This window comes from Microtus ochrogaster, linkage group LG1 (assembly GCF_000317375.1).
Source record: "Microtus ochrogaster isolate Prairie Vole_2 linkage group LG1, MicOch1.0, whole genome shotgun sequence".
Lineage (NCBI taxonomy): Eukaryota > Metazoa > Chordata > Mammalia > Rodentia > Cricetidae > Microtus > Microtus ochrogaster.
In genome coordinates, this window is record NC_022027.1 from 12,920,925 (window position 1) to 12,944,402 (window position 23,478).

A 23,478-nucleotide genomic window follows, 5' to 3' on the forward strand; every position below is an offset into this window, starting at 1 on the left:
GTTTTCTACTTTTAATCTCTTAGTGTTAAATTATGCCAATTGATTTTCTAATGTTAGTTTTTCATTTTTGCAGTGAACCTCGTTTTGTCTTAAAGTTGTATCCTTTTCATGGTTGGATTTAATTTGCTAATAATTTTTAGAATTCTGTATTTCTTGATCATGAGTGAGGCTATTTCTCCTTTCTGTTTTGCTGGAAAAGCTTGTCAAGGTTGAAGTCTTTCTCTCTTGGCCATTTGGTCATTGCTGGAACTCACTAATGAAACTATCTGGTCTGAAACAATTCCCTGTGGACTTAGGAGGTTAATTCTCAAATGGGTTAGTTTTTAATTTTGTCTTTTTTTCTTTAAAGAATATAAAGTAAAAGAATCTTCCTGGGATGGCTAAACTAGTATTACTTATATACATTATGAATTTACATTTTCTCTTTTCTCAAGTGTGTATTTTAAAAAATGGCTAGTCTGACATAATCATACACAAGAGATATTCATCTGGTTAATACTTTCTTTCATTATAGAATAGCCCGTGTTCCTCTGTGCTTGCTCTCTCTCTCTCTGGTACATGCTACGTTGTCTGAAATGGGTACTCGACTGGGGTTGTAATTCAGTTTGTAGAGTGTTTGCGTAGCAGAATGAAGCTCTGAGTTTGAGTCCCAGCATTACATAAAACCTGACCTCCTGGGTGAGGGACCACTGTATTCTCCTACAAGTGAGGAGTAGAGGGAGGAGGATCAGAGATTCAACATTATCCTCAACTATATAAGCAGTTCAAGGCCACCCTGGGATGTATGAAACCTGATTCAAAGAATTTCTTTTGAATACTTTTTGAATTAAAAGTAAGTTGTAGAATATACTATTTTATTGCTGCTTTTTTGTTTATATTTTTAAACTATTTAAATTTGTATGAATTCTAAATCAAGACTCTTTCTTGCATCTTTGAGAGGCTTTTTTAGCTAGGCTCTTTTCTTTTTTGGGGACTCTGACAGTATCTCTTTCTGGTCTTCAGTACTTCATTTGTAATAGAATATCTACTTCATGTAGTACCCAAGAAAGTAGATTGAGAAGTGCTTTGTAAAAATGAATGTTTTATAATTAATGAAAAAACACAAAATATTCAAATGAAGTCAGAGTGAGATGAACCTTTGAGTCTACATCCCCCTAGTTTGTAGAAGGCTGAGGCCAAGGTACATAAAGAGAGACCCAAGCTTCTCTGTGAGTGAGAAAATCTGGTTTTCTGCTGCTCAGAACATTGGAATTACCTGTTTGCCTTCCTTCTCATGAAGAATTGGGCCATTGAGAGAAGCTTTGGCTCTTTAGCTCCTAGTTGAGTGTATCTTTCTTAAAAGCTTAGAAAGAGTACATGTGACATCAGAAGGAGAAAGGAATTGTAAGACTTTAGTTTCTTAAGTTACCAGTAATTAAAATTGTAGTCAAAGTAGTTACTGAATCTCCCCAAGTCAATCTACACAAAGAAAGCCTTGTTACAGTATTTGGAGATTAAAATTCACCTAATATAGTGAGGAATAAAGTCATGTGTGATTGTACCAAAATGCACTGGGGATTTAGCTGAAATTTTACTTGAAAAATCATCATTCCAGTATAGTTTTAGTAAAGTCTTATTATTGTTATGGAAAAGTGAAACTAATTGTTTATTAAAGGCAGTTCTGTTTTTTTCTAGTTAATTCCTTAGTTTCTCTAAATATATGCACACAGATAATTTATCATTCTTTTAAATTTTTCAGTTTGATACTAATAAGTTTCTTATTATTTGACTTTTGAATGTATTGTACAGTGATGGCTTATTAGCTAGCCAGAAACCCCTCCCAAACTTTCTCTTTTGGAATTCTTTTGTCTAATTTCATATAAGAATTTATTTTCTAAATTCTCCTTCCAGGAAACTTGGTGCTTATGAAATGATAAGATTTCTAAAAGCATGTTAAAAGATTTACTGAGGAAACTTTAAAATATAAATAGTATTTTAAACTAAGTCTGAGAAGTTTTCCTTAGTCCTATTGCTTACACACTTCTTTAAAGAGGTACCATCATATGCTATTCGTGAGTAGTTTTGAGTGAAAGTTTCTCTTTTAGTATTGATTTCTATGAGGATTTGGTAAGCATTTAACATTGTTTTATTGATTCAGATGTTGAGGGACAGGTGGATGCTAGCTTATGTTGTATAGGTTCCCTATGAAAATCTGAGCATTTTCTTTAGAAGACATTCATTGCAAGGTGTCACTACAAAGGGCAGCTTATGCTACCAAAAGGGCGAGCCAGTCTGTTTTGAATTGAATAGTCTTTTTCAGGTGTTATGGATGTTGTTAGGCACTGTATAGTTTAATACATTTTCTAGAACTACTTATTATTTATTTATATCCCCTTTGTTGCAGTCCATAGGGACCCCTCAGGGTAAATATTGTGTACTAATTTTGTGTTTGAGGATGTTAAGAATCTTTAGAGATTTGGTGGAAATGACATTCTAGTAAACAGTGAACTTGAGATTTGAGAATAGTTCTAACTCATGAATTGAGGGTCTTTTTGTGAAATTCCACTATCCCTTTGAGAAACTGATGTTGAGGTGATAAGTTGTAAATCTAGTAATTATGCTTCAGTGCTGAATGAGCCAGACAGCATCTGCTAGTATCCCTTCCTGACCTGAACTCATTGACCAGGCTAGCCTGGAGCTGTTAGTCATCCTTTGATAGTTGATATGGAAAGAATGCTGCTTTTAACTGCTAAGAAGGACATAAAACACATTTCTTAGCGACAAAGCTCTTTGCATTAGATAAATGCTAAGTGTCTGGATTATGGTATTAAAAAGTGAGCCTTATGGTGTAATACCTAAATAGGAGCAGTCTGAAGAGCAACGCAAGTATTACCTCCTAATGATCAACACTGTTATGAATGACTCCTTTCATTCTAGATCATTTGAAACCACTTCATAGAAATCTCTGGTTGAGTTTTCCAGGCAAGAATAATGCAGTAATTGTCAGCCTTTTTGAGAACATGTCTTCCCAGGCAAGTTCTACCTATTTAATGCCATTTTGCATCTTTGCTGTCTCCTTTTATCCTGTTGGACGGGAGCTGTTGCACTGTTTCAATGTGTCATGTGGTAGGTAGAGTTTTCTTGAATTTTCTATTAAGTGTAGTCTTCCTGTTGTTAAGAGGTCCAGAAATAAAAGTCTATGATGCAATGAATTTAGTAAACTATAGTAGATGATTATTTAACATTTTACTTAGGATTTTTTATTTGCTAGTGTTTGAATAATAAAGGTTTTGCAATTAAAACATAAACTTTACTTTATGTACCTTTATGAATGAAGTGTTTTCCTGTTTGGTGAGATGCTTCTATTATGGAGGTAGTGTACCTGAGTGGAAATAGTGAGAGGTGTGTAAATTAGTAAAATTTTATTTGTAATTTTTTTTCTCTCATCATTACACTGTCTTAGCTTTTATTTTCATGATGCTAGACAACTTGTCTCTCCTCATATCACATCCTGTAACTTTCTGAGTATTCTGTGCAAGAACCAAGCACAGCACTGTCCGCTCTTGCGTCCATGATCCTCACACTGCTCATGTTCTTTGTTAAGAGCTTAGAGTTGTGGCATAAGCAGACAGAAATAGGCTCCCTGCTCATCTGATTCCTATCAAGTCTCTCAATGATTTTGTATTCACAAACGCAGTACATGTTTAATTTTTTAAAAAAGATTTATTTATTTTATTTTATGTATATGAGTGCTCTATCTTTATGTATGACTTTGTGCCAGAAGAGGGAACCAGATCTCATTATAGATGGTTAACCACCATGTGGTTGCTGGGAATTGAACTTAGGACCTCTGGAAGAGCAATCAGTGTTCTTAAATGCTGAGTCATCTCCAGCCCTTACATGTTTAATTTTTTATAAGCTATCAAAATGAACTAATTCTTCCTGTATGTTTCAGAAGTATGTTACTGAATTGTATTTATTGAAATACCTGATGCAAATGAGTATTAGTTGAGATGGTCTAAAGTTATTAAAAGATAGGACCCAACTTATAGTAAGAAAGGGGCACAGATCTTGACCCATAGCTTTGTGACAGTAAACACTTAGCTCTACTGAGATTTCTAAAGAACACTAAGAATAATAAAAGACATTTTCAAAAATATTATGCTTGGAGAAAAACCCAGGAAGGCAGCAGTTTATTTCTGAAACTGTAACGATAATGCATGCCAAGAAGAACATCAAACTCCGTCTCATCCATTTGATCTGTTTTTTTTATTAAGAAAGTAATTGTTTAATTAAAAATAGTAGATCCAAGTTATTGAGAGAGAATTAAATGAGAAAGGAACTAACTATTCTTAGTGGCTCAGGTAACTGCCCCCATCCTAGGTTAAAAAAAAAGAAGTTTAATGTTTATCTCTGTGTTCTTGGTTTCTGAACAGTCTTGTGACTGGATGATGTGAAAGACTGACACATTTTTAAAAAAAAATTCTTTGACATGTAACTCATAATCAATAAAGGATTCATTCTTCAGAGTGTAGAACTTGGCAGGTGTTTATATATAAAACATATATAGTTAATTAATCCTAAATTATTTATATATAACATATATATTGTTAATTAATACTGCCACAAGCCTCAAATCTGCTCATCACTAAAACCTGCTGTCTGTAAGAGGAGTCTGAAGAACAGTCAGTGAGGAGAATGAGGGTGTTGTTGTTCTGGAAGCAATGTGAAGAAAATGGGCAGCTGTGGCAAAATACATCTAGGAATGAGGCAGCTCGTTAGATTTAGTGATGTGGAGGTTACCTGAGATCTACAGCCTGCAGATTTGGAGTATTAAAGAGAAATGGAGAGAAACTGGAGAGTAGTAGAAATGTTTCTAGATATTTTTCTGCAAGGAGAGAAAGGAAACAGTGGCAGTGAAATAGGGTTGAGCATCTTTTGTTAAGTGAAAGAAAAACTAGCCTGTGGATAAGCCAGCAACAGCAGTTCTTTGAGGGCAAAATGTTCCCTGTGAATTTTTGAAGTGATTCAGTACTAAGTGGGATGAGATTTAGTTCACAAATGTATAGATTGACTTTTATAAAACCTTGGATGCCTAACTGGTGACAATAGTTACATGAGGATGTAAACTCAGGAAGGTACTGCTCTGGCCATGGGCATTTATAGAAGTCTTTTTTACATAGCTTCACTTCTTTTGCTTTCCGTGAAGCACGGAAAGCCAAGTCCTTGCTCTGAGTAAGGACAAGGAGGTGGTTTGAGGTTGAGGTGAGGATGGAGGTGTGAGATAGAGTAGGGGTTTGGATGTACGTGGGAGTTACTTATGTTTGCCCTGGCAGCATTAAGGATGCAGGTGAAGGTCTCTGGTTATGCATGAATTTAAGGTAAGATTAGCTACATTCAGATGCACGGTGTAAAGAGAGTTGGTGGAGAATTGTTCTTAGCTGGGATTATGACTTACTAACTGCACATGATGTAATGAGAAACAGACAAGGAGGCTGAAGCTGATTGCAGGGAAGTGATTTGAACATCGATCAGGCTGTGAAGGGAGAGGGAAGACATAAAGGTAAGGAACATCTGTGCAAGAGATGACGGTGGTTCTTGGTAATGTTTTGAAGGGAGAGCTTCCAGATTTCCTAGTGTTGGACAGTGTGTCAGAGAAGAGGAATGGCTTTGGAGTTTTTTTGCCTAGCAGTTGTAAAAGAGAGTTCCTGTGAACTCAAATATTTCATTGTTTGTGTTCTGTGACTTAGTTACACTTTGTTGGTTATAGCACAGAAAAAAGAAAAAAATAGCAAAATTAAGCAAACCAAATGTTAATGAATCTCAGCCAAATATTGCTAGGTGGGCATGCAGAGACAAGAGGATCTCTGTGCATTCAAGGCTAGTCTAGTCTACAAGGCAAGTCCCAGGGCAGCCAGGGCTGCAAAGTGAGACTGTTTAAAAAATAGAAAAAAGGAGGGAAAAGTCAGGTAAGTCCTTGACTCCCTCCTTCTTTCCTTCCTCCCTACCTCTCTCCCTCCTTCCTTATAAATAAACACCGAATAATGAACCCTGAGTTTCACACTGATTTAGGTAGTTTTCAAGGCAATGGAAGCTTCACACTGAACAAGACACCTAAATAATTTGCACTTGGCTTAGTTAATATTGAGAAACTAATATGGATAATGCATGAAATAAATGGATCACAGTATCTTAAACTGTATTGTATGTATACTTAGCTCCCGGTAGCTGGTTCACTTGATTGTATACTTTTCATATTTTTGATGCTTGCCCAGAAAATTACATTATGTATAAAAAACGTAATGGTATACTCCAAAAGTTATTAAACAAAAGTAAGTTTAAGAGCTGATGAACTGGAGTTTATATTTTACCATCTACATGTGAAAATACCTTTCTTCTTCACTGGAACCTGTTTCCCTTTTGGACTAGAAACGGTGCTGTGCAGACTTATGGAACAGAGCTTAGGGCACCTTAGTGGCAAACGTTACACTCTTGTAAAGAGTGGAGGATAGTACATGAGAGTCATGAGTCTTAGGTAGTGGCTGACTATCCCTGTCCTTCCTCCCTTCTTCCTTCTCTTCCCTTTCACTCCTTTTTCTCCCCCACCTCTCTGATGAGTCAAAGTCTCATGTAATCCTGTCTGGCCTCACACTCACTGTGCAGCTGAGGCTGTCCTTTCACTCCAAATCCTGCTTCTGCCCCCTAAATCCTAAAGGGATTATACTGCCCTTGACTCTGAGTGTATCATTTTATAACCTTTAATTGCTGTCTTCCATGAAACCTAGAGGGCTGGGTGAGAATGATTGAATATGAAGAAACCATGAAAAAGAATAAAAACACTTCTTGAGAGAAAAAATAAAGATATTTTGGGGATATTTGAGTTTACATTACTGGCAATGAACTAATGTGCCATATGTGAGGAATCTTCAGTGATAATTATGAACTGCCATCACAAAAATACTGTGTGTGTGCACACGTGTTCTGGCGGGTTTCCTATATAGATAGTGGTGGAGTTTCAACATAGATCTGCAGATGCCTCTAAGTTCTGTGACTGCATTCTCCTGCTGTGGTACACACACCTGTTCCTCCCTCTTTGCTTATGACAGTAGGATAGTTTTGTTACAGAAGAGTAGGGAAGGAAATTCCTGTTTCAATTGCTGAGACCTTATTGCTGTGGTAATGGACTCTTTTCCAATTGGAAAACTATGTTTTATTACAAAACATTAATAATTACCTAAAACAATTGATTGAAGAAAAAAACAAGCAAAACTATGTTGTCATTGCATAGTGTTCCCCTGAAGTCAAGTAGCTAGCTAGCTAAATGAACATCTTCCTTTCCAAAGCAATGTCTTTGAAGTTTTGTACTTCCTCTCAGTGGTATTTTGAATGAAACTAAATTCAAAAATTTAAAAACTTACGATTCCTGATTTTAAACTTGCTTTCAGAATAGTCCTTTGGGGAATGGGAATATAGCTTAGAGGTAGGGCACTTGCCTAGAAAATGAGTGCTAGTATCACATAAAACAAGTGGATAAATGAATTCAAATGAATGGATCTTTTTCTGCAGATTATTCTTTATTGGTAGTGTTAAGATTAGGAAACCTGACTCTTTAAACATCTTAGGAGGAGGAGGGAAAGAAGTGCTCTAGGTTAGAACAGACTTGGACTAAACTACATACAACTCTGCAACTACCTAGCCTTTTGCCTTTGGAGAATGCTGTGAAAGCCTTGGTTTATTCGTCATGAGAACATCTGAATTAGTCAAGTAGAATACCATGTGTGTTACAGCCACAGTGAGTGTTGCATTCACTTTGTTTCTGTGATGTCTCATTGTAGTTCCTAGTCTGTTTGGGTTGGGGGAGATCAGAAGTTATTTGAGTTAAATCTACTTAAAATTTTGTTTTGATGATTTTCCTTGACAGTAGTTTAACAGAAGAATAGGATTGCTGGAGAGTTAGTAGATTTCTACTGTGACATTGAGTAGCTAACTAATCACGGTGGGCACCTTACCGTTCTTGGTAGTAATAAATATCTACAGAGTATCAAATGATTAAATGAATGCATGTTCCTATATTATAATTTAGTTCTTACGAACTTTGTAAAATTTGGTATTATTTCCATTCTATGGTTGAAGAAATTAAGGAATAGAGGCTAAACAATTTTTCTTATTTAGTTAAGTGACAAGTATGAAAACAAATTGAATTTTTTTCTCCTAGAGCATTCAACTTTCATCTGTAATATTGACACTAATTTAGTTTTATATGATTTTAAGTCCTTACATTGATAGAGAAATAAAACAATGAATTGTTCTTGGATTATAACTTGACAGTAAGAACAAGGTTCTCTTTATTTCCCTAGTGTGGACTTAGGTGGGATAGTATTAGTGACTATTGTTCATTATAGCTTGTTTTCATAGTGCCTCTTTCAGTTACTATTATTAGTGTGTGTGTGTGTGTGTGTGTGTGTGTGTGTGTGTGTGCGTGCATGTGTGCATGCCCTTGTGCAGTAGGATCTCAAATAGCTCTCATCTTAGATATAGTCTAAGAAGAGCAAGTGCTGCTTGGGGTCCTACTTCTCAGTTATCTCCATCATGTTGCATTAAGCCAATGAAATTTCCTTATTTTTGGAGAGGAGTTAGAAATTGCTTCTCTGAAAAAAAAATTGCTTCTCTGTGTTCAAAATATTTTTTGTTAAAATTTTCTAACATCCTGGGAAACCATAAGTCAATAAGTACGTACACACACCTGTTTGCTTTCTTTTTTCTTTTACACCTAGTCAACAATATTTCCCATTTAACAGATGCTACAGTGCTGCAGACAAATGCATTATTACATTCTGGGAAGACTTATAGCATAAGAGAAAATGTGAAAAAAAAGGGGTAGCTGTGTGTGAAGAACTAAATATGGCTATATAAAGAACTCCATAATTAACATACATTGAAGGAGCATGTTAACCAAGAATTATGTTGTATAGAGGACTGTGTTAGGAAATGAATCATATTCATATTAAGACTTTTGAGGTAAAAGCAGTAATTCTAGCACCTACTGAAAAGAGTTTCAGAGATCTAAGAAATAGCTTTGGGTAGATGGGAATAAATGAGAGTGAAGTAATCAGATAAATTCTAATTTTAAAAATGCCATGAAGGTGGGAAGCACTGAGTTTATATCTCATAATTCAATTAAAATCACAAAAAATAGCATATTGGTAGGAGATCTTTTAACTTAAAGTGAAACCACTTTGTTATTGCTAGGGTCAGGGTAAATTAATCGGCACTTATTATATTACAGAGTATCCAGAGCTCCAAGAGGCAGTCAGTTAGAAGGGGCTGCTAACAAAAGGTTCTTAGTTTTCTTTAGGATAACACATCACTGTGATTAGATGTAGCTGCATGGGGCTTCTAGGCCTTTTGTTTGCAAGATCTGTCTTCTTGATCAACAGAAAGTCTTAGGTGTTAGGGAATCTAGAGTTCTTCATTTGTGTCTTGATAGCACTGTAGTATAGCACACGTCTGATGTAATAGGCTCTTGTTCTCCTTCCTCGTCTGCTGTGTAATGTGCCTTAGTAAATGATAGGATCTTTTAGAGGCCTGTTGGTCACCAGATAATATAGTATGTTTTATAATTGAATACTTTACACTTTAAAAAAAAATCTTTGAGAACTGCCTATTAATTCTACTACATGCTGGGTGTCTCATGCTCGATGTAGGGAGAGTAAGAGAATACTGGAATGCAAGAGTGCTGCTGACCTAGAGAGGGTGTTACATCACTCATTCTTTGTGAGTTTGAAACCTGTATTTGGTATATTAGAAAGTGATGCTAGAGAATTGTCCCTGATGATGTTAAAATTTGTTCTGAAAGTATTCAGATTGAAATATTTGATTTGATAAATGTTTGGACTGTTCATGGATGAAATAAATACAAACTGTTTTATTTTTCTTTCAGTGGTAGTAATTAAGCAAATCCTAATCATGCGACTCTTAAGTAGTCACCAAGATGATAAGCTGAGCTCTTGGCAGGGTGTGATACTACCCATGGTTAGTGGGCCACAGCCACTGACTTATGGTTAAGAGTCTGCTGGCTCTACTTCTGATTCATTTCTGCTTGAGGTTTACCGACTCAACTTATAAGAGGGAAGCTAACAATTGCATTTATTGTTTCAATGCTCCCCCCATCTCTTAGTAGATTTCTAAACTATTCTCTATGTATGTCAATAAACTGTGATGACAAAATAGATAGTTTAGTATATATGTGGAAGCTCACTGTCATTACATTTGGTGCAGTTCAGAAGCTTTGTATGGCCTGGCTTAGCCAAACAGAGGAGAAATGTATCTTGTCTAGATGACTTTTAATCCTGAAATGTCAGCCCTGCCTGTTTCCTTTTCCTCATGAGAGTCCCTTGTCATTTCAGTATGTGACCTTTTCTTTAACTTTTTATTACAGTTTATGTTCTTTGTTTTTTTGTTTTCTTGTGCTGAGAATAGAACCTAGGGCTTTGTGCTAGCTGCTAGGAAGAACTGCATTGGTGATTCACACTTCTAGCCCTGTAGGTTATCTTCTGTGATTTACTGTCTAGAGTGTTGTGATAGTTATTCTTGGGTGGCAAATATGTATGTATCTCTAGATTAAAGCCAACATATCTTATCAGGGAGATTCAGATAAGCATATGAAAACATAGTCCACATTATGCTAATTGGAAATGCCAGTTAGAACAGTGAGATGTGTCATACCCCTTAAAGTTTGGCAGACCCTGAACATTAACAGTACCAGCTCTTGATGAAGTGTGGAGCACCAGGAACTCATACAGTGCTGGTCGAGTGGACAGTAGTGTAAATACTATTAGAAAGCGGTTTCGCAGTTTCTTACAAAGCTATTAGTCTTCCATGAAGTCCGGTGATTACATCTGTTGGTATTTATCCAGAAGAGTTGGAAAATCATTTATACAAAAACCTACACAGAATTGTTTGTAGCAGCTTCGTTCATGATGGCAAAGCTTAGCAGCCAAGATGTCTTCCAGTAGGAAATGGATAGATAAACTGGTTCATCCAGACAGTGAAATATTTAGCCTAAAAGGAAATGAGCCAGTGCTAAAAAACACAAATCTGTGATTGTGTGCATGAGTGTGTGTCTCTTTCTCTCTGTGTGTGTCTGTGTCTCTCTGTGTGTCTACATTACGTACATGATTTAATGTGAGTGTGTACAGGGGCCTGAAGTAGATGTCAGTATCCTTCTCAGTCATTTTGAGACTAGGTCTCTCATGAACCTAGAGCTTACAGGTGCCACTGTGCTTTATGGGCAACAAGCTCCAGGGTCTTCCTGAATCTGTCTCACTAGTTGGGATCATAGGTGCACCCAGCGGCTACTTCTTCTTCCTCTTCTTCTTTTTCTTCCTCTTGTTCCTCTTCATCGTCTTCGTCCCCTTTGTCCCCTTCTTCCTCTTCCTTCTCCTCTTTTTCTTCCTCCTCCTGCATTCCTCCCCTCCTCCCCCTCCTCATCCCCCTCTTCTCCTTCTCTTTCTCTTCCTCTCCTCTTCTCCTCCCCTCCCCCTCCTCCTTCTCTTTCCTTCTTCTTTTTTAAAGCATGGGTTCTTAGTCCATGTTTATGTAGCACACACAATATTGACTGAGACATCTCTGAGTCTCCAGAGTGGAATCTTCAGTGCATTTTGCTAGTCAAAAGAAGTCATACTGTGAAGGCTGTATCATAAGGATGTAAACTATGAGAAAAGACAAAATTAAAAACATCAGCAGGTGCCAGGGGTTGGGAATGAGGGATGAACAGGTAGGACACAGGATTTTGGGAGGCAGTCCCACTGCTCTGTATGATATTTTCTCACAGAGATCCGCCTGCCTCTGCCTCTTGAGTGCTGGGATTAAAGACGTGCGCCACCACCGCCCGGCGGCACATTGTTTTTTAGACATACTAGATTAATACTGTAGGTAGGGTATGGATAGTATCGGTAGAGTCATAACAGCCTTAGTTCTCGACCTCATGTAATTTCATCACAGTTCCTTTCTCTACTGCAGGGATCTTGTAAAGGCTATGTTAAACATTAAAAGTTTTGCTTGGCTATTTTTGCTTAGTATGCTGTTTATTGTGTTCAATAAGTAAACAGTAATATCTGACAGTGAGTGGACATCACATTAACCCTTAGATGAACATGAAATAGTTGAGTAGAAGTACAGTATTACTAAATTTGTACTGCCTACTTAGATTTAACCTTAACCATAAAGGAATGAGGAATTTATCAATTGATCCAGCTTGGATTTCTAATGCCATGGACAATTTCTTAAAAGGCTTCTCCAAACATTTATTTTTAAAAGCTGTTTAATAAACCGAGCAGTGGTGGTGCACACCTTTAATCCCAGCACTTAGGAGGCAGAGGCAGGTGGACCTCTGAGTTTGAGGCCAGCCTGGTCTACAGAGCAAGTTCTAGGACAGCTAGAGCTACACAGAGAAACACTATCTCGGAAAACAGCAAAAAAAAAAAAAAAAAAAAAACCCCCCCCCCAAAAAAAAAACACCCAAAGAAGCCAATTAAAAAGTAATTCAGTAAACAATTATTTTTGAATGTTTCTGACTGTTCTAGGCAGTGTGGAGAGGAATAATCAAAACAAAGCCTGTGATTTTTGTGGTGGCCTCTCAGTGTGGGAATAGTAAGGAAATAAAGATGTACATATTGCGTCCACTATGATAAAAGGCTGTGGAGAAGAGATTGCAGCAGGGGAGGCTGTTTGAGATAGGGACTGGGGAGGAATCTGGGCCTGGGGATGAAGGGAAACCATCCCCTGTGGTTATAATAGGGAGAAATCATGTTGCCAGAGAACTGCAAACATGGGCTTCCTTGCCAATGAGAAATTATTTGTTTTTTCTTTTATTCAGAATAGTCTGTAGACCTTTCTATAAGCTAGTCTTTCCTTTTTTCCTCTGAACACTGGTTGTCCTGGCATTAGCTGTGTAACCCAGACATGTGGCACTCCTCCTGTCTATGCCTCTGGAGTATTGGGATTATAGGCATGTATGGTCATGCCTGGTCCAATTTTATCAGTTTATGCGTTTTCCATGTTCTCTTAATTTTATTATCCTGAGACTTTCTAAAAGCCTGGACAGTTCTTACTGTTAATGTCTCTTAGGCAATTTAACTATAAACCCATGTAATCAGAGTGAGCAGTATTGGTCTATATATATCTATTCCATATCACTTGTAACAAATTCTGTCACCCTATATGAGCAAGCTATATGCATATAAAGTCAGTCTGTTGGAGCTGATTACACATCATGTAGATCTTGATTCTTGAAGGCGTAAGTCACAAACAATGCCACAGCAGTTTGGAATTATGATTAATAAGGTGGTATTTATTTAAAGGGGAAAAAACTTACAGATCACTGTCCCAGACAACAGCCCTCTGTGCAACCAGGAAGAAGTCTAGTCGCCTTAACCAGAGCAGGAAGCAAAGAGAGCGAAAAGGGAAGTAGCCGCTTTTTTAAAGGGAGAGAAACCACGCCCCAATGGGCTGGTATCTCAGCAGCTATTGGCTGGAGGAGCGGAAGGACCTCCCGCAACAGATTCTAATTGTTGTTTTGGAGTGTGAAAGCTTACCTTTTACTTTGAGCTTGCCCATAAAGTATCTATGAATTTGAACTCAAAGACATATGAATGTTCTGGTCGCCTCATGAATTGAAATCATAATTGAACATTATTACTCCCCCCCAAATTTTTAGGTTTTAGCAAATCTTAGTATTTTGAATATTTGACATTTTGGTTGTGAGTCCTTTCTTTAATGACTGAATTGTCTCTTCACCCCTGAGTGTTTTTTGACGGAAGTCTCACTGTGTAGTTCTGTCTCCCTGGAGTTTATTATATAGACCAGGCTAGCCTCCAAGTCACAGAGATCCACCTGTCTCTGCCTCCTGAGTGCTGGGATTAAAGATATGTGCCACCACAACTGGTTTAAGCATGTATTGTTTTTTTTCTAATCTCTTTTTGTATTGTTTTTAAAAATGTGTATAGGTGTTTTGCCTGCATGTTTCTCTGTCCATTACTTGAGTGTTTGTTTCCTGCATTGGTTAGATGAAGGCATCAGAAGCTCTGGAACTGGTGTTACAGATGCTTGTGAACTGCCATGAGGGTGGTGGGACCTGAACCCAGGTTCTCTGGAAGAACAACAAATGGTCTTAACCACTGAGCTACATGTGACATGAAATTGCATTTCCCACCTTCTATAGTTTCCTTTTCTCTTCTATTTTCTTTCAGCACTAAAGAAATTAAAATTAGTTTTAAATAAAAAATATTAAAATGTTAGATTTTCTGGATATTTTTTAGATTGTAAACTGGAACATGTAGATGTTTGGGTGTGAATTATCTTTTAGAAAATAAAATACCTTATGATTCTCAGGTACTTTGCTGTAATTATTTTTTATAAATACCAAATTAGATGTTCTTTTATTACTACAGTAGACTTTAGAAAGCATCTGTCCTCTTTGCTTTATTTTAGAGATTAGTGAGATAACTGAGACCATTGTGTTTTGTTCACAGTTGACAATTCACAGCAGGACCAGAAGTGTTGGTGTGATAATCACTCTGTGGCAGTATCTGTTTAGTAAATAAATTATATTAAACCTTAATGGCACTGCATCTAGGAATGCATCTGGTTCTGCTGATACTATAATTTTAAATGATACTGTTTTAATGATTTAGTAAAATAATGACAGTAAGTTTGCCAACTTTACAGTCTACCAGTCAGCCATAGAGGATGTGAGTAAAAAAGCTCAGTGCTATCCCATTAAGGCGTGTAGGCTTTTGTTGTCATAGCATCAGAAGGGACCTTTCATCCACCTGGCCTTAAGTCTTTGAAGACCCTCACATGACATTTGCCTTCTTAGTAGTTCTTCATTTTTTATTGTGTTAGTCTATTCCTTTTTAGTTGTGGGATGAAGCACAATAGCTCGTGCATGCCAGGCTTTAGCCTTAGTCTTTTAATTTTTGAACAACTTTAATATGATGTTCAGTTTGTCTTCCATTGGGAGGTGTGTATCCAACAAAAAGATATTAAGGAATACAGGAGAAATAAGATTTGAAGAAAATTTCCTTTAAAAATCTTGTAGACCTTAAAATAGGCACATTTGAAAAGTTAGATAGACTCTTGGATTATCATGAATTGAAAGCTGTTCTACAGTTCCCTTCCTTACTTGTTTTGAATGCTTCTCTAACCTACTTTAATTCAGCTGGTTGTACAAAAGTAACACCATCTATTCCCTGATAATTTTTTCTTATTATGAGGAAATCTCTTTTTCTTTAGAAATATTAGATAAATTGAAATCTTGAAAGATAAGTGTTAGATAAATTGAGATGTTGTTGCCTATTGTTAGTTATATTTTTTCTACTCAACTTTGTTTATTATATTTTTTATATTAGAATTTATTTTGGTAAGACAAAAGATCTTGGCTTTAGTCTGAAGTCTGATTTTTTTGTTTGTTTTCCTTGATTTCATCTATCTGTAGCCTGCATCCTAGTATGGCAAGTTAGTAATTGTCTTCTGCTCTGTTTTAGATCCCTGTATATCACTGAGCCCACCGTGCTTCACTGAAGAAGACAGATTTAGTCTGGAAGCGCTTCAGACAATCCATAAACAAATGGATGATGACAAAGACGGTGGGATAGAAGTGGACGAGAGTGATGAAGTAGGTGGAACTCCTCTTCCTGACTTTCAATCTCCAGTTTTCCTCTGATTTCTTCAGGACTCAGCCCATTTTTCACTAGTTTCAATGCCTTTGACTTTTCTCTTTTTTTAAGCTATAATTTTGCATTGTATTTACATGACCTTTCTGAATTTCTTTGCTACTTGTGTTTCTCGCCAACCCTCTTCCTCCTTTCCCTCTCCTTTCCAATGTAATTGTGACTTCACAGATTGGTAGTTTGAGATGTCAGTGTGAAATATTACTCAGGCTAGCCTCAAATCCTAGGTTCAAGCAGTGTTTTTAGACACTCACATTGCCCCTCCCTCTGCTTCCTAGTTACATAAACATCTCATAGCCATAGGTTTATCAAACACATATCCTTTTCTGACTGTGTTACTACCCAATACTGCTATGAAGACTACTCTGAAATGGTGTGTTAATGACAGTTTATTGCAATTCTGTAGGGTAACTGGGCAGTGTTTTTCTACTGTTGGTATGGGTGGTCACTGTGGCAGTTGGCATTTATTTGTGAGCTGCTGTGATGGTGTCTTACCTGTCATGTTTTCTCTTTCTGTATGTCTGTCATCCAGGAGTCTAGATGAGGGTTTATTACTGCCTGGCAGCTGACTGCCAGTGAGTGAGTGGTAGAATTCCAGGAAGTTCCTGTGTATGAATGCTTATCATGACTCTAGTTGCCAGAATTTGCTGGTCAGATTGGTAGAGGCAAGTCATGTCACTTAGCACAGTCTAAGTGGGAAAGGATTATTGCTGCTTCACGGTGACATTGTGCCTGGAAGAGCAGATTTATAGCATGTCGTATCTACCACAGTTGGGTAAAACTACCACAGGTAAAACTTTCCTCTCCCAGAGGCTTGCACAGCACTTAAACCATGAACACTAGTGGAGAGGAAGTTTCCAGGTTAGTTCCAGCGTGATTTTTCTTTGTCCTCTCTTGTGAAGTCTTAAGTAGTAGGGCCTATTTATGGTGGGCAACCAAGAGTAAAACCAGCATCGTGTGTTGTTTTGGGGGCCTGTGTGACCTCCCTGACAAACTACTTGTAAGGAGGTTACCTCATACCCAACATTGAAAATTTTGATAATTAATGATGCCTTCTGGGAGTACCATTGTCAACTCTTTAGGGTACCCCAGTTCATAAAAGCCTATGTTTAAAAAATAGAGTTTAGGATTTTGTCAGTATAAAGTTTATAGAAAGTAATATCTTCTGTTTTTTGTTTCTAATACTGGTGTTTAAATACGAATACAGTATGCCTTTCTACTTTACTATTGCTTAAAAAAAATTTAGATGTTCCCTGTGTAGTATGGTAGCCACTAGACACATTTAGTTTTTGAATTTTGAGATTGAGGTACACTATTAACTGTAAAATACATGTAAAAATATGAATATGTAAGGAAAATAAAGTATAAATTTTTAAATATTGGAGGCTTGGTAGAATGCTTAGTTCATAAAATGTTTGTTGTACAAACATGAAGACCTAAGTTCAGGTGCCCAGAATATAAAAAAGCTGATCATGTGGGGCATGCTTGTAATCTCAGTGCGGGGATAGAGGCAGCTTGATTTGGGAGCTTGCTGTCCAGCCTGTCTAGCTGAATTGGTGAATTCCAGATTCAGTGATATAGCCTGTCTCAAACAATAAGTTGGTGACTGATTGAACAAGGTACCTGACACTACTGAGCTCTGGCCTTCATCCATACATTGCAAACAAATATGCACATATACACACAAAATATTAATGACATGTGTAAGGTGATAGTGTTTTGGACAGACTAGTGACATCAAATGCAGTATTGCAGTTAACTTATTTTTGTTTAATGTGACTTTTAGAAAATTTAAATGTGTGGTGATATGGGATTCCCCTCTGTATGCTGTGAATACCATTGGTTAATGAAGAAACTGGCTTGGCCTGATAGGGTAGAACAGAGATAGGTGGGGTGGGGGACACTAAACTGAATGCTGGGAGAAGGAAGGTGGAAGGAAGGCTGAGTCAGGGGAGACACCATGGAGCTGCAGCCAGAAACAGACATGCTGAAACCTTGCCAGTAAGCCACGAGCCTCGTGGTAAAATATAAAATTAGCCTCGTGGCTAATTCTAGATGTAAGAGCTAGCTAGCAATATGATTAAGTAATTGCCCAAGCAGCGATTTAATTAATACAGTTTTTGTGTGATTATTTCAGGAGCCTGGGTACCGGGAAACGAACAGGTAGCCTCCGTACTACAGTGTGGTGATATTTTTTGTTTGTGCTATAACAAATAAAGCTTACCCGAGGATCAGAGTGTAGAGCTAGCCACTAGTTAGCCATAGAGGCTGGGCAGTGGTGACATACAACTTTAATCCCAGCATTTGGGAGGCAGAGGCAGATAGATCTCTTTAAATTCAAGGCTTCCCTGGAGTACACAAGATCGAATCTGTCTAGGAGAAAAATAGAGCTCACACAAAGGTGGTCCCAGCACTTGGGATCACACGCCTTTAATCCCAGCACTAGGGAGGAGGAGACAGGAGCAATAGGGCTGGCTGGAGAAAGGACTATAAGGTGGGAGGAGCTCAAGGCATTCAGTCTGAGGACTTGGAGAGAGACAGGCTACATCATTTGGTCTGAGGATTTTGTAGAGGTAAGAACTAGTGACTGGTTACGCTGCTTCTCTGATCTTTCAGCTTTCACTCCCTAATATTGGACTCCGGGTTTTTATTAAAAAGACCAATTAGAATTCACACTACATAAATGTATAGATCCGTTTTGTTCTGACTGCACTAGTTTTAGAGGGCCTTAAAGAATGACTTGTTAATTCTGAAGTTCTTGTACTAGTTCAGTTTTATTATTGTGTTTTTAAAATTTAAAGTATCTCATTAAAATGTAAATAATTCTATAATTAGCCATAGTTAGGGGATTTCATGAGTTTAATGAGAAAGCATAGTAAAACAAAATTAAAGTATATGGATTTCTTACAATTTGGGAGTTGCAATGGCACTTTAAAAAACATTCAGAGTATTTAGCAGTTTAAAATGTTGACTGAAAACTATCTTCTTCAGTGCTTTCTTGTTTTGTGTTTTGATCATATGAGAAAGCATTTATCTATCGAGTGTGTGTCTTAGGGTTTCTCTTGCTATGAAGAGATACTGTGATCACTGCAACTCTTATAAAAGGAAACATTTAATAGGGTGGTTTATAGTTTCAGAAGTTCAGTCCATTATCACCATGGTGTGACATGGCAGCGTGGAGGCAGACATGGTGCAGAAGAAAGAACTGAGAGTCCTACATTTTGTTCTGCAGGTAACAGGAAGTGAACTGAGTCTCACACTGGGTGTAGTTAGAGCACATGAGACCTCAAAGCTCTCTCCCACAGTGACACACTTCCTCCAACAAGCCCACACTTCCTAATAGTGTCACTATTTCCTATAGACCAAGCATTCATATACATGAGTCTGTGGGGGACGTACCTATTCAAATTACCAAGAGAAGGATCAGTAACAGAGTCTCACAGGCTTTTTATTTTTTAATGTGTGTGTGTCCTGTATGTCATATGTACGCTGTGTGTTCGAGTGTTGGTGCCCATAGAGGCAGGAAGAGGGCACTAGGTACCCTGACTTAGAGTCAAAGTTGGTTGTAAGCTGCCATGTGGGTGCTGGGGATTGAACTCAGGTTCCTCTGCTAGAAAAGCAAGTGCTCGAACTGCTGAGCCATCTCTTCAGCCTGAAGGTCACCATTTCTGTATTTAAAGTGATTGTTCATTTCTTTCTTCTAGCCTGTTTGTTGGAACTTAGATATTGTCCAACTGATACTCTGGGGTGGTGGTCAGGAAAATGAATGGGAAGATTTCTGGACTATCAGGGCCACCTTAGATGCTGCTAACCACAACTTGTTCTGTATTCTGCTAACTAGAATTGTTCAGTAGGAAGTTTCTTCACAGGATTAGAAAACATTGAAGTAGTAAAATTATGTTAGTTCACATTTGTTCTTAAAACAAAGATGTCTTATTGAATATAAATATTAAGAGAACTTAGAAATAATATTGGTAAATCACTCAGTGATCCGATAGGAGTGAAAGTAAAGAACTATGAGGAAGTTGACCGTAGTTCTGCCTACTGTACTCTGTTTTCTTGCTGCTGCTCTATCATTATAGCAAGAGACTTCAGTGAATAATAGCTGTATTTAAATAATATGTATTAGATAATAAATAGGTGTATATGAACCATTTACAAGTGTGAAACTTAAAAAGGAGACACAATTAAACTCCTTTCTTTCCAGATGCATTAGACTGCATACCCCTCTGTGCGATTTGAACAGCTCAATTTGGAGGTCTTTGCACTAACAAATTCTAAAAACAAGTTCATGCTATATGCTTCATGGTTCACTCTGCACTTTATAAGAACAGACAATTCTGAGACTCTTAAGGAAGTGCATTCAAGGCATGAAATCAAACTTTTTAAGGCGTGATGTGTGGTTAAAGGTTACGAGTAGTGTTTTGTAATGAGTGGTGACTCTAAGTTACATTTACAAGTGTATTAGTATAATTTATTTGAATGGAGATCATCTGGCATTCTTCTAAAAGGAAAGGCCGGTCAAAAGCGAGGTGAAGAAAGTAGGTAAAAGATATTTTGCTGCTTGTTTAATAAAATTATTGATAGTTATTCTGGGTTCTTTTTTTTCTTAACTGTGGGACTAGACATATTTATGAAGTTATATGTGGCATAACATTTAACATTTACTATTTGTTTTACAGTATAAGCACTTAGTACTAAAGTGTTATAGGAACACTGTGAGCAAAGAATATGCTGTTATTATCTGACTCGGATATATTGGAGAGGTTGGGCCATATGGCATAGTCACTGGCTTATAAGTCATAGAACGAGGTTTTTAAATTCAACCTGAATATATAACTCATGTTCTTGGCTCATAGTTTGTGTTGTTTTTCTCTGACTATGTGTATCATTAATTTTTAAAAAATAGATAAAAGGGAATTGGCACAGTGGGGAGAAACAACAGAACAAAGACTGCTTTCTAGAAAACCAACATTAGCTTGATAACAAGAGTTCTTGAGCAGTGCCCAGCCCTGCTGAGTCAGAAGTCTGGGGTGGAACTAAACGATTTGCACCAAGTCCTTTGGTGATGATGAAGTTTGAGGGTCATTTTATAACATGAATAAAAGATAAAGAAACACTTAACTTCGTGCTAACACAATATATTTACATATCTTACTTTTTCTTTATTGAATCTCTGAAAAAACAGTTCAGGACTCACTCTCCTGCCTTTGTGGTTAACGTCTTTGTATTTATGGAACATGTTCTGCCGTCTTAAGCAGTGCTTAGGTCTGACTACTGTGAAGGTCTGACAGAAGACCCCATGTCCCCCTTGTACTTGGTGATTTTGTTTTTGTCAAATTCCACCTTCAGTTTTTCTTTGTATTTTCCATAAGAAAATATGGACATACAATTAATATAGAAAAGAGATAAGTTTATATTTTCTGGAGAAAATCCTTTGTTATTTTTGAAGAAAGATGGTTATAACCTAGATGATTAAGAACCATTGTGTAAGTAAATGACTCAGGTCTTAATAAAATGTTCTGGTATTTTATAGTTATATCTAGACATTTTAATTTAATCTGTGAAATTCCTACTCTGTTCCAGCATTTAGTTGAGTACCCAGCCTCTTATGTGTTACTGTGATAGCTGTAGAACTCGTTTACTGAGCTTTCTTATCTTTGGGATTCCAGCTCATTTACCATCTACTTTTCAGCAAATGACAAAGAACTGATGCTCTGTCAGTTTTCTTTAGGGATGCAGCTTCTAGAGTGTGCCCATGCTTCAGTGGATGGCCCTCGCCCACACACATGCTGGTAGCAGATGGGTGGATCTAGTGGCTTTAAAAAAGACTACATGAAGCTGGGAGAGAAAAGTGGTAGAAAAAGTATTTGGATGGAGTTGGAGGGGGAAAGAATTGGGGGTGGATTAGATCAAGCATATTATACATATGAATGATATTCTCAAACTACATATTAAAAAAAGAGAGAGAACTGATTTCCCAAAGCATTTATTACTGCGTATCTATGTGTCCTTCAGAGCACCACTGTAGGAGTGAAAAGATTCTTTGTAACCCTACCATTTGTTTCTGTTTATGCTATCTTCAGCTCTTCCATACAATTCTGATTTATCACAGTAGGCTCTGTCTTGAGACCGTATTTGTTATAGGCCATTTAAGAAATCCCTTTAGTGTTTAATAGTTAATAACACTTACATGTAGACTTAAGTTGGCCCTTCTGGTTAACTAGGAACATAAACACCACTGTATGTATAGTTTTTATGGAACAATAAGCTTAATGTGGTATATTCAAACTCAGAAAGAGTAAATCTGAGATCTGTCAAAGAATCAAGAACTTGCACAGTCATAGTATTGCATCAGAGAACAGTAAAATATTCAGCTCAGTACATGTGCCTTTCTAGGCATGACCACAGCCTTGCTCTAACTAGGAAATATTATATTGCTGCCTTTCAGGTTCTTTCAATTTTAATTAAAATACATTCTAATTATACATTTTCATTTAAAAAATAATTTGACATTCCTGTTCTATTAATTTTTAATTTCCTTCAACAAGAATTTCCCACTCAATAATGTTACAGACTCGCAGGGGTAGAGGTGTGGGAGTGAATCAGGGCTGTGCATCTGGCCATGACAGTTGCAGCCTGTCCTGTTCCTCTCCTCCCCCTCTGAGGATGCTCAGAACCACAGCATGGCACTGCATTTACAGAACATATTTCTGGAGAGTTTAGCACACTTTCACATATTGTTTCATTTTCTAGAAGATGTCTGAATTTGAGTGTATACAGAACATATTCTATGAATGAAATGCATTGATATCTTAGTGTAATATTATCACTAATAGTGGCCATATAGATTTTCAGTCAGACAAGGATATTTTTAAGAGTGAAAAACAATACTACTAATTATAGTAAGACTTCAGGTCTAAAGAGAGCCTTCCCCAGGATAGGGCCATGTTATTTTATTCACTATATGGCTAATTGTAATTCTGCTTTCTGTTACACTTAATTTTTCAGTGTTTGTTTCTTTCTTGTTATTATAAATTAGTCTGAATATTAAGTCAAGCTGTTTACTATTTGAATTTATATGATTACGCAGACCCTTTTCATGTGGTTCAGTTTTCTTTAGTAACACGAAAGACCGGCATATAAAGTTAATTGTGTGTGGCGGCTTATCTGTGCATGTGTGCGGCGGCTTATCTGTGCATGTGTGCAGGTGCACATCCATCTGTGTGACTGTATGTTTACAGGATAACCTTGGATATTTTTCTCAGGAGCCATCCACTTTGTTTTTGTTTTGAAACAATATGTCTCATTGACCTAGAGCTCATCAATTAGGCTAGGCTGGCTGGCTGGTTAGCACCAGAGAGATGCTTATTTCCTCCTTCCCAGCATCAGGACTGTCACAGTTGCAGGCTACCATGTGTGTGTGGCTTTGTTATGTGGGTTCTGGAGACTGAACTCAGGTACTTGTGCTTCTCATACCTCAGGAAGTTTACATTCTTTTTCCCTTCTAAAAGTTGTTATTTTTAGATATTTAGAGGTAATAAAGCTGCATAATGTTTCCTAGAGTAAAACACTACTCATTAACTCTTTTGTTGATTTTATAATTTGTACTTTCTTAGATTCCCCAAATTAATTTTTTTCTTTCTAAAATTGTCTCATCTTTATTGAGGTCTAATTTGGTATATTTATGTTTATACACACACAAATATGCAGAATGATTTGATGCACATTATAAATATGCCCTAACATTTCATTAAAATACTATTTA

General features: G+C 37.1%; 1 protein-coding gene across 1 annotated transcript in view; it reads left to right on the plus strand.

Moving 5' to 3' along the window:
• The window catches only part of Stim2 (stromal interaction molecule 2), a 120,136-nt gene that overhangs the window by 32,679 nt on the left and 63,979 nt on the right, over positions 1-23,478 (plus strand). Inside the window, exon 2 of the mRNA XM_005359237.2 lies at positions 15,525-15,655. Within this exon, the coding sequence (XP_005359294.1) occupies positions 15,525-15,655 (131 nt within the window). The remainder of the gene's footprint in view (positions 1-15,524; positions 15,656-23,478) is intronic.